General features: G+C 44.2%; 1 protein-coding gene across 1 annotated transcript in view; it reads left to right on the forward strand.

Annotated features, from left to right (window-relative positions):
* LOC135918256 (uncharacterized) overlaps positions 1-12,685 on the forward strand; it is a 185,463-nt gene that overhangs the window by 53,035 nt on the left and 119,743 nt on the right. Inside the window, exon 5 of the mRNA XM_070532839.1 lies at positions 1,701-1,801. Coding sequence (XP_070388940.1) covers positions 1,783-1,801 — 19 coding nt within the window. The 5' untranslated portion in view covers positions 1,701-1,782. The remainder of the gene's footprint in view (positions 1-1,700; positions 1,802-12,685) is intronic.

The following is a 12,685-nucleotide window of genomic DNA, read 5'->3' on the forward strand; positions in this document are numbered from 1 at the left end:
GGTCTCAACAAGCGAGTATGCGCGCGACGCCATCGCCCTCGCCGACCATGCACGCCAGCTTGCCCGTGCTCGACTTACGGCCTCACAGACCACTCAACAGTGTCAGTACAACGCCCCCCATCGTGACGTACAGTTTTCACCTGGTGCACTCGTGCTCCTGTGGTCGCCCTCTCGTCACGTCGGACTTTCAGAGAAACTTCTTTCGCGATACACAGGGCCCTACCGCGTGCTGCGCCAGGTGACGCCTGTGACTTACGAAATTGCTCCTGTGGGCTCAACCTCGTCCTCTCCTGTGGCATCAAGTGATGTCGTCCACGTCAGTAGGCTCAAGGCCTACTACACTGCTTCCGAGTCCGATCTTTAGTCGCTCCGGGACGGCGCTTTTGCCGCCGGGGGTAGTGCTACGGCACAATATGTGCGATCACGAAAGGCCAGCAGTGTGAAGACGACGACGACGATTAGATGCTAGCGCGGGCTGTTGCCTCTTGGCCTAGCGCAGCGTATTTTCCTTGTAAATATATTTGTACATAGCTTTTCGTCTGCGTCATCCTACGTAACAATATTGTCATCGCAATTATCTCTATAGTATTTTTAATCACCTTAATTACTCCTAATACATATTTACTGCTCGATGTAACATATAGTCATAAGGCATTATCATTAACGGGGTAATTATTTTAAAGTTATCCGCAATTTTTAAAAACCGCCTGTCGCAGTTATTATAGATATCGTCCTTCAGCTGCAGAATTCATATAGGGGCTCATTACTTACATCAGAAATTGGAACAAAAATAAAGGTTACTGAGGAAAATTGGTTATTTACTTCTGAAATAAATGATTCATGGGAAACATTGCAATTTGTGAATTGTCGTCGGTGAGTTTGCATGGTATATTCATTCCAAATAGGTTTCCAGAATGAAACCAATTTGAAGATATGCGCCATCGAACTCCCGCTAAGAAAAGCACTCTTGGTCCACTTCATGAACTGCATGATGAGATTTTTCTTGCCAGAACCACGATTCGATAATCACGCATGCCGTATAGAGGGACTCCTCAAATTCGGACCACCTGGGTTCTTTAACGTGCACATAAATCTAAGTACACGGGCGTTTTCGCATTTTGCACCCACCGAAATGAGGCCACTGTGGCCGGAACTCTATCGCTCGAGCTCGTGCTTAGCAGCCCAACAGAACAGTCTATAAGAAAGCGCGGTGGGTGTCCTCTTCTTTAAGAAAACCCTCGTTTAAGCATTGAGGCACAAAAACTAGAACGCCCATACATTTGCTCCGTGTTGTTATAACGGAGATTCAGTTCAAATGCTGACGTCTTGGAAGTTCGCCGGCTACAATGCGTAAATTCCGAAATGAGCAGTAAAGTAATTATATAAGAAGGTAGTTTTGGAATGCTCATTCATTAGATGAATATACCTTTTGATTTCTTGTGCTGGTTATATCCGCCTGTTTGAATAAACCTGCTCAAGAAGTAGAATCCCGCTATCTCCCACAGGCGAATTTTGAAAATGCCGGAAAACTTAAAATGATCGTCCATTCCGCCCCGTTAGGATTCCGTATACACCTGTGAAGCGCACCGTGTCGCGCGTTAGACGCAGACGGTCGGACAGATTTCCGAGGAAAGTAGCCCTAGAATACGTACGCATTACAAGTCAACGTACTTATGTCTCACGCACAATACACATTGCAGTGACCGCGGTGGCCAGAGCTCATTTGTGGTGTGGCTGGCCTGTCTGCTGTTCCTGGGCATAATCGCTCTAATCATTTTCCTCATGTCAACGGCGAACCTAGGTGAGTGCATCGACGCCTATTCACGCGAAGACGGTTCCTCCGGGCGCATGCTGACACAGGGTCACTTTGCAGGTCTTTTTACCCTGCAGACTCGTGTAAGGGCCGCGCGCTTTCCGGTGATTTTGACGATGTGTAACTTTTATACGCTACACGACATTTAATCAAACTTTTTGCGACTACGGGTATAAAATGCGCCGTATTGTTCAGTGAGCTGACAGACGAGACAAATGAGCAGGCTTAGCTGGCTGCCAAAGCTAGACAGTCAATAAAATAGTGCGCCGGTAACTTGCGAGCTTTCCCGATGTAGCCACTCGGGGATACAGCGTGCACTCTTGTCATGGCCGCGGTCATCTCTAGGCACGCCATGGAGGAAGAAGCAGCTTTCGCCATTTCGTTGCGGCGTGCAAATCTACTTTCCTACCAAAATTCCACTGATGCGCGCGCGTGGCGTCAGTGCACTGAACGAATGATTAGACATTCTCTTGCTCAATATTATGCGCTACCATAATGGAGACGCGGCCTTTACAAGGGCGCGACTCTCTCAGCAGCTTTTGGCGGTATGTATGTTTTGTGGACATAAATGATGTAAGTTCTCTTTCAGCAAAGTTTTTGCTAGTGTGATAGGTGTAGAACGTGCACTCAATATATCTCGGCAAGTGGCCGCAGAAATTCACTCCAAGAGAAAATATGTATGTATGTATGTATGTATGTATGTATGTATGTATGTATGTATGTATGTATGTATGTATGTATGTATGTATGTATGTATGTATGTATGTATGTATGTATGTATGTATGTATGTATGTATGTATGTATGTATGTATGCTTTATTTCCACAAAAACTAAATACAGCTTTGCGGGGGTAAAGTGCGGAAAAAAGCTGCTCGTAGCAGCTTGACTAGCCCCAAATACACTTAAGGGAGCAGCAGCGCGGAAATAGTTTTCCCAAGTACACACATATTCAAGCATTACAACATATCATGCACACGCATCGCAAATCAGGCGAGGAGAAAAAAAATACAACAAAAACAAGATGTGAGCAAGCAAGCAAAAACACGAAATCTCACTGCACTTCAAAAGCACACAGACATTGTACAACTCACATATGAGAGAAAAAAATAAAGAATATCAGGAGGAGAACAAGTTGCAATATCAATTTTATTAACAATAAGATCGTTTAATAACCGAGGTAGTCTGGAGCACAGCATTTGTGATCCATAGTTTGTGCGCGATTTTGGTACGTGCCAGTACTCTGGCTTTCTTGTGCTGTGTGGAGTTTATTTCGTGCCAGTTCAATTTAATTGTGCATACGCATGTATTGGAAATCTTTGAGTACCACAATAGCGCAGTAAATGCCACTGCAGACATCGACATTTTCTTGGGCGTTTTCATCAGTGCGTCTCTTCAGTACTATCGGGCACACCGAGGGGAGTCCAGTAGAGCCAGTGTTATGCATGCAATTTGCTGTCATATTCGGTGCTTTAGGGATAGTCTACGATATCCATATCCTACAATTCATTAATGAATATGTATTGCTGGCTGTGCAGATTGGTCTGGTCCAAAGTTTTCTTTTGATGCATTGTTGTCAGTGCTTTCCATTGATTTATGTTGAAAGTTTCGTCGAGAGGCAATGTAGCAATAATTACAGTAATGCTGGGTGATATGCTGGGGGAGCGGGGAGAAGGGCGCTGACACTCCATTAGGCATTAATTGCTTTTTGTCTGCCTCCTTGGCAACGCTTTTCATGCCTAACTAAAATACTTTGACTTCAGGTAATGTCTGATGTACTCAATGTCGGCCACAAGATTAACTCGTGTTCATTCGCAAACTAGTAGCGGTCATAAGATTGGCATAGCTATGTATTTGGCTTCGCTAAAGCTTCTGCCAGTTGTCTTCAATTACTTCTGTATTGCGTGAACTAATGTCGAATCCGATGCCTGCAAATTCCTGACTTCAGGCTACCCAATTCACTGGCGTCTTCGTCCGTGTTTCCGTTTCATTCACACTTATTCATTCATTTAAAGGGCGCATTCAGGACTGCAGATGCTGCCTGCCCATGGCCACATTGAAATGACCCGCCAATAATGCGGTTCGCGTCCGCTTGCTACGTAAAATAAGCCTCACCGTCTGCAGACGACATGCATCGGCGCCGCTGATTGGCTCAGTAAGATTACGATTGCTGTGAGGCGACCGACAAATGGAGCCGGGAATCACTGTCGCACAAGAGTCTGTTTTCGACTAAAGCGAGAATTTACAACCACTTGCAAGTGTTGCTCGGTCGCGCGCAGTCCACGAGACGACGGTGAGAACGAGCCTAAATAGTGCACCGGTAATATCCTGTATGCTTTGCGCAGCTGCCCAAACATGAATTGCTCCTCCTTATTACAACTAGAGAATCGGGGACTCCCGTTCTCTCCAATTCATCCTGACGTCCTTTTATGCCCTATCAATTTGTTCCTAAATTATTCTGAAGCTTCCTTCTTAGCCTGAAACCTTTTTATGCCTTATATGTTATACTTCTAGATATAAAAGACTAGACAACTTTGGTTTCAAGAGTAGCACTAACCTGCCAGTAATAGATCTCTCTGCCTATAATAAGCATTCTTGCGTGGGAGCATAATGTTCTACATCCTGTTACGATCGTATACGACATCATTCTGCCAAATATTCCTCTCTGGGGACTTGTTTAAGCGGCAAGCCGCCATGATTTTTGACCAGCCGCCGCAAGCTAAGCATGAGCAAGCGGACCAATCGCAGGCGCCGGCACAGCCCTCCTGATCCGCTCGTGCAGATATCAAGCATCAATACGCTAGATCACATTTACCAAAGCCCTCTCCACTTCTTCGTGCACCCCGCCTCTTATGAGGCAATTAGATAAGAAAAATCTGTTACGGTAGGCAATGCTATTTACGTTAAAAGCAGAGTTACCTAGAAACGAAGAAAGCGTTTGATTCGTCTGTTCGAGCCATGCTGTGAGTCACCGCTCGATTCTCCCGATGTAAGTAGCGTAAATGTACATCAGGACATTGGAATGAAATTAGAATGGAATATTTTACTTTATAACACCCTCTTATTGAAAACTATCATAATCATTCAAGTTTCATCTTTGTCGTGGTCCTACTATTTCTGTGGGCCCTACAACCGTTCGTGGTACCTCTATCTCTACTGGTAGCAACTTGAGCGAGGAAGATACTGCGCTTTTCCCGTTGTCAAGAGCGACATATTAGGACGAAAAAAAAAACGAATGCCCTTGCCTTCCCATGCCAACTTCGTCGACTCAAGTGTAGGCAGCCCTAAGAGCAGATAGCCGGTCGTTCATCAGATACACAGATTGGGTGCCAACGGAAAGGAGGTGAAACCGAGGACGGCAGAGACCTAGGTAGAGCGATGAAATTAGAACATTAGTATTAACAAGTTGGAACAAGCTTTCGCAATTTGGGCATCGCTGGAAGAAGCCTTCCTTGTGCAGTGTACATCATAGAAAAGACATAGGAGGGTACTCACGAATGAAATATTATAAAGCTCTGTTCTCCTTAAAAATCAGGGGAGCCACAGACAGAACCGCGGTTTGTGTTGATTTGCGTTGATTTATCGGCCTACTAACCATTAGTGCTACACGTGGGTTTTAACGTGCGTGACTTCGAATATATACTTCCGTGGTTGCTGCACATTCATACTAGATTGCCGACAAATAACTGCAGCACTAGATGCTCGAAGAGCTGCTGTCACTATGCTGTCTTGAATTAAGCGTTTGCCTGCGCGCAGCGCGCGCAGGGTGGTAGGTCGCACGGTGCGTTAGCCACAAACATTTTAATTTTGTTGACACTAAGCGCTGTAAAAGATAAGTTTGACACCATTATCAATAAATGAGGTGGTCGCTGCAGTTCTTTAACCTCTGCAGTGCTGTATGGCACTCAAGCAAAATGTGGTTTTTTACTGCAATATGGCATTTTGCAAGGAAATGACGGATCATAAGTTTTGTGTGTCTCAATACAATGTAATCAAATATGCTCAAAAAGTATGAAGAAATATCGAAACCACATTAATTCGGTGTGAGGCCCAACATTTGCCTGAAAACTTAGGGCTTTTCTCACGTGCAAAAAGTTCTCTATTGGCATTCATTTCCTCGGACGCACACACCCTGTAACGTCGGCTACAGGATTTCCATAAGAGAGACGATGAAAAGATGCTAGTTTTCGCAGTTGACGTTCGTGATGAGCATGTGCGACCGCCGGTTACGAATACGAACAAGGCTTCGGGCAGCGCATACACCTTAAAGCAGCAAAAATTTAAAATTATATTGTGGGTTTTACGTGCCAAAACCACTTTCTGATTATGAGGCACGCCGTAGATGAGGGCTCCGGAAATTTCGACCACCTGGTGTTCTTCAACGTGCACCAAAATCTAAGCACACGGGTGTTTTCGCACTTCGCCCCCATGGAAATGCGGCCACCGTGGTCGGGATTCGAACCCGCGACCTCGTGCTCAGCAGCCCAACACCATAGCCACTGAGCAACCACGGCGGGTTGAGCCAAAGTGAGGCGTTGCTGTAGGCGACCGCGTCCCCGTCTCGGAGGTTTTCCCGCGTGAATTGTACGGGAACAGTTGCTCGTGGCGGTGACATCACGACATCGCCAGCAACACGCAGCGCATGTCTACAACTACACCAGCGTCTTGCTCTGTCGCAATGCGCTCACGGAAATTTATAATTGCGCCAGACTCGCGAAGAAAGTCGATACTGAGAATGAGTTGACATAAACAGTCGTGGAGGGCGAGGCAAGTGAGTACAAATGAAGACGCATGAATTTGGGCTCTTGCAGTGGAGTGGTCCAGCGGAACAACAACGTGACCTCCAGCTGTGCGAATGCGCGTTCCGTTCCAAGGGCGATAGCTTTCTTAAGAATTGTAGCCAGTTTCTTGCTGACTATTTATGTTGTTTTATTTCAAAATTAAAAAAAAACATAATAAAAAAGAAGTTGTAGCCAGTCTTCCGCTAAGTATTGAATAATCTGCAACTGTGTCCACTAAGGAACTAACTCGTAGACCATCTGTCAGCTTAGGTAGTTCAAGCCACACTCAGTCAACAAGTTCAGATGGTGTCACTGGCGATTCTTTGCCACTGCACTCAAGTGCTGATGTGACTCATGTGATATCTCCCTTACCTGTACAACTTGCTATTTTCAGTGAATGTGTGACATTTTGTGCAACCGCCGATGGGTGGTCTTGCACACTTTGAGTCTCAGCGACCTCGGCCACCAATGCAGCTGCCTTCACCTGTTCCGATGGGGGCTTGACGAGTGCCCCTGTGTCGTCGCCCCGAAACGTGGGCGAATGGGCGAGGGTCGCCTCGGAGATGGTGACCGCGATTGACGTTGTGAAAAAGCTATCCGCTGCTGGGCCAGATACTCTTCAATTTCCCTTGGCCTCTGGCGATCTTGAGGACGATGCGAATTGATTGAGAAACCGCGCAGCCCGAGATGTCGATTGGACGCTCGCGGTAGATGTGACCAGCTTCACCACAATGGTAGCAGAGGGGTTCTCTATACGACAGACACCAGAGATCAGAGTTCCGCGGGGTTGCACGGCAGTCGTCGATCTCCAAACCAGCGTGGGCTGATTGAATCGCAACTGATGGTGTCATCTGAATTTAGCCTGCGAGCCGAGAAACAGGCATGGAGTTTCTCAAGGATTGCGCGTGGCTGTGCAGTGCTTGCTGAACCTCATCGCGTATTACACTGGTGATAGAGCCAATCACTGGCTGTCTCACTCCAGAGTACTTCTATATTTCTTTGCACACGAGAAAGCGAACGATTTCGCGAACCCATTCGGTGCTGCTGCTCCCAAAAGTGTCGAGTAATTTGGGAGCTGACGGGGCATTCACTTTACAGCCGAAGAGGCCAGGCAGCAGATAAGGGACTTTCTCCATAGTCACCGCTTCTGAGAGGAACTAGGCCACAGTCTTTTTGGGGCTCCCCACTGGGCCAGCAAACAGTTGCTTCTTCACACTGTTCATCAGGTGGCGCAGCTTCTTGCCACACGGCATAGCCAGACCTGCTCGTTTGAAAAATTTGAGTCCTATTCTTGGTGTACATCGTGACGGGCTCATTTGATATCTGAACGCCGGATTCTAGTTATAGCTAAGCGCCTTCGCCGCTGTCGGCGTTACTGTAGCACTCCAGAAGGCAATGTCGGAATTCACGCCAGAATGTTAACACATTTTATCTATTTTGGAACCACGTGCGGGCAGTATCATTTAAGCTGAAGTAATGTTCCCGAGTCTTGTGGCATCATCCCAGCAGTTAAACGCAGCGACACGTTCAAACTCACCTAGCCGGTAATCCACCTCCTTATATGAATTGCCGTGAAATTTAGGGGGCAACAACGGGTTGTGAAAGGCACAGTAGGTTGGCATGGGAGGTGTCGTAACTTCCATGGTGACTTCAGACAACGTCATAGCCCCTGTCTCGGAAGGCAGTCCTGGTGCACCTACTGGTAGGCCTCGTTGCTGACGGCTTGTACTTTGAACTGGGCCGTTCACAGGCATAGGACTCGTGTTCCAGTTGCTGGACAGCGTGTTGTGCATGGGTCGCGTCCTTGTCATTGTAGCCGACAACTCCACAAGTCTTGTCTCGTCGTTGGACGACAAGGTGAACACGATGACAAGGTGCTTTCGTTTTACTCGGCACCGCTCACTCCGACTCCACTTTTTTTTGTCTTCTGTGCACGCTTTTCCCAAGAACACTAAGCGGCGATGTATACAGGGTGCCCCAGTGAAATTTAGCAAGAGTTTAAAAATAAGCAAATTCCACGCAGCTAGACGGACCAAAGGTAATGTTGTTTGCCGTCGCTTGCAGATACACAAGCTATTTTTTTTTCATTCCGTCTTATTAGATGAAAATCTGAATTATTCAACATATCGAATATTTTAATCAGATGAAAAGTGTCAATGAGAAAATTGTAGAGCGACATGAACTCCCGATACACCTGGCTGTTCCTGATTACGCGCAACATAAAAATGTTTTTCGGAGCGTGAAAAAAGCCCACGAATGCACGCAAAGTGCCTCGAGCAGCAATTTGTGCGCCAGTTTTGCATGCATTTGCGGTCTTCGTTCATGCTCGGAAAAACGCGTTTATGTAGCACGTATTCAGCAACAGAAAGCGGTATTGGGAGTTTTTCCTGTATGTATATACATACATATATATATATATATATATATATATATATATATATATATATATATATATATATATATATATATATATATATATATATTAGCGCATATATTGCTTGAGCTATAATCGGACGGTCTCGAAAGTCGTTCCATCAGATCAAAGCTATTCGTGTATGGTCTTACCGAGGACGCTAAGATAAACGAAGGCTCAATCGAGCACAAAGTACACGAAAACATTCTTCAATGTGTCTTCAAAGTCGAAGATGTAACGATTTGATGGATTTACAAATTTGACAGGCCAGCAGCTAAAATAATCAGACCGGTTATCTTGGAGCTCTTGGACTACCGCAGCAAATCGCAAATCTTATGCAACTGTTATAAGCTGAAGGGGATCAGTTCTTCCATCAGCGAAGATTTGTCGTGGCGTATAAGAAACATCAGGAAAGAATTATGGAACTATGCGACAATCAGAAAATAATCTGGGGACAAGGTATCCATGGTCTACGACAAACTGCGTGTCAATGACGACCTCTACGGATACGATGACGAAACAATTGATGTGGCCCTAATCCAACCACTTTACTTTGAGTAAACAAAACCAGGAAGCAGGAGGGCGCCACGTACTTCGTCCAAAATAATTTTCTGCAATATTAGTGCGCGTAGCATACTGAAGAAAAGTGACTTCCTTGAAGCATTACTCCTCGGTATCGAACCCGATTTTGTTCCTATACCTGATATGGTTAACAATCAGTATCAGGGAATGAGAAATCACACCACCAAACTATGAAATTGTATGGAAGGACCGATTGACACATCTTAACAGCAAAAACCTAATCAGTAGCCTAGCCCGTTCTAAACTTATTTGCCACCTCCTAAACAAGCTTAATATTCATACCTCTAGATACATCTCTAAAAATAAAACACGTTCAACGCGGCATAAAGGCACACAAACACTAAATGAGCATTCTTTTCGTGCCGATTGCTTCAAGAATTCATTCTTTCCTCTGACAAAAAGAGAGTGGAATAAACTGAGTGAATCCATTAGCGACAGCTCCTCATTAAATACTTTTTCTAATTCAGCGGGAAAACATTGCCTCGCCCTACAGCTCTGATTTACTTACTCCGGTTTGTTACCAATCTTCATAGCCTAAAACTTTAATCTATAAGTGTCCTTTCTGCATAATGCATCAAATGCATGACTGCATCCTGCTTATTACGCTCATTAGGTGTTTTATATCACACGTGTGTTCACGGTTTTTTTGGAATTTGGTTTCTTCTTTTCTCAGATTCTTCTTGGTTATAATATGTTGTACCCATATATTGCAGGTGTCATGAAGTAATTAATTCTTTTGTTTAGCGAAGGAAAAACCTTTGCAATAACACACTCATGATTATATGACGTATTTATATTCTTTGTTCGCAAATACTGCCAGTTGTGCTTGCCGCTACTGCTATAATCCCATGAGGGATTGACAGTATGGTAAGTATTTTAATAAATAAATAAATTAAATAATTAATCATTATTAGTCATAATATTAGAAGCCAACAAATACTGACACCAAGGACAACATCGGGGAAATTACTTGTGCTTAATAAATGAAATAAAAAACGATTAAAAAATGGAAGTAGATGAAAATACATTTGCCGCAGGTTGGGAACGATCCCACAACCTTCGCATTTCGCGTGCGATGCTCTATCATTTGAGCTACGACGGCGCTGTTTTCCCATCCACTTTCTTCGGTATTTATGTTTCCTAGTAGAACCCTGGGAATGTTTGCCAGCGCCACCACTCACAGACCTTGATGGCGGATGTCCAACAACCTTGGGCCGCAGGCATCACGAGAACGTTATCTTTTGGGTTAAGTCAACCGGTCAACAAACCCACACATGCTACCTGAAGGCATCAATGTTGCCGGATTGCGCATGCGCATTCCCGATTGTGCGAGATGCGAAAGTTGTGGGATCGTTTCCCACCTGCGTTTCCCACCTGAGATGTCAATATTTGCACTCCGATATCAGTCACGTGAAACATTGCAAGACTGGCATTCCTTATAGCCAAGTCTTACATTTTAATAGAATTTGTTCTGAGCAATCAGAGTTTCAAAAGAATTGCGGTACCCTAAAGAACGCTTTAGCCAAACAAAATTACCCACCACAATTAATTGACGATGCAATAAAACGCGCAGACGTGCATGACCGAAGGACGCTTCTTTGCATCAAGAAAAAACCGACTCCCTCACTCCAGACAAATCTTGTCCTAACCCACACTGCGTCAGTCTCAAGTGTCTCGCATGTATTAAAGAAACACCTCAATATTCTAATGCAAAGTGAACGCCTCAAGAACATATTCTCTGATCCGCCTAAAGCAGTATACCGTTAAGCTAGAAATATTCGAGATATACTAGCATCACCATCTAAGACTGACTGCCCTGATGCCATCGGATGCCATCGTTGTCGAAAACCGCGATGTAATGTATGCCCCTACATGGTCACATCCCAACAGGTTACCAGTACGTCTTCAAACATTTGTTTAAAAATCAAAGGCGATTTAGACTGCGACACAAAAACGTAATATATATACTTGAATGCACGCTCTGCAAAAAACAGTACATCGGACAAACAGAAGGGCCTTTCAGATTCCGCTTTAACAATCATAAATCCCACGCTAACACGTTGCCCAACCTGCCCATCTCAAGACACGTACATCTTCCTGATCACTCGTTTGATAAACTGAGAGTCACGTTGCTTCAATCTGGATTTTGTTAAATTATGATAGAGAAGCCCGCGAATCCTTCCTTATATATAAGTTTGATACCGTCGCGTGTGGTATGAATGAATGTGTAGGAAAAGTGAGTTGCCCGTCTTTGTAGCCCGTCGCTTTTCCCTTCTGCTAGTACGTCGCTATTCCCCTTTTTCTGTGTCTGTGATTGCTTGATAACCTAGCATATATTGAGCACATATTGACATTTGTTGTCACGTGGCGATTGGTTTTTACAATTCATTTCGGTGCGTTTTTATGCTTTGCATTTTAGATTATACGTTTGCAATCGCCATCGGTCTACACACGTGTCAGCTATCCTTTGAACGATTCGGATGCATTTTGTTCGCTCATTTTATTCGTTTTTTAAGTAAACGTATCGTAATTTAGTTGATAGGCGAATGTATATTAACTGTACTGACACCATGCAATGTGTTGTGATGAAGGCCGGACCCCGGCCGAAACGTCAATAAACTGCTTCATACGCGCGTCTACTTCACTGTGTATATATGTATGTATGTATATATATATATATATATATATATATAGTAGTAGGCAAAGAGGGTTTCTTCAGGCTACCTTTCAAACGTAAAGAACTTGAGTGGTGCTACAAGGTAAACAGAACAAGTATTTAATTTCGACAGTTTCGATCGGTGGACCGATCTTCGTCAGGGTTTATATATATATTTATACATATATATATGTATATATATATACATATATATATATATATATGTATGTATATATATATATATATATATGTATATATAAACGAGAAGAAAGGGGGTTAACCGAGGGACCCGATATTTATTAGTCATATAATGAGAAGCCAACAAACACTGACACCAAGTACAACACAGGGGAAATTGCATGTGCTTAATAAATGAAATAAAGTAATGATAAATTAATGGAAACTAAAGTGGATGAAAAAACAACTTGCCGCAGGTGGGAAC

This window comes from Dermacentor albipictus, chromosome 2 (genome assembly GCF_038994185.2).
Source record: "Dermacentor albipictus isolate Rhodes 1998 colony chromosome 2, USDA_Dalb.pri_finalv2, whole genome shotgun sequence".
NCBI lineage: Eukaryota > Metazoa > Arthropoda > Arachnida > Ixodida > Ixodidae > Dermacentor > Dermacentor albipictus.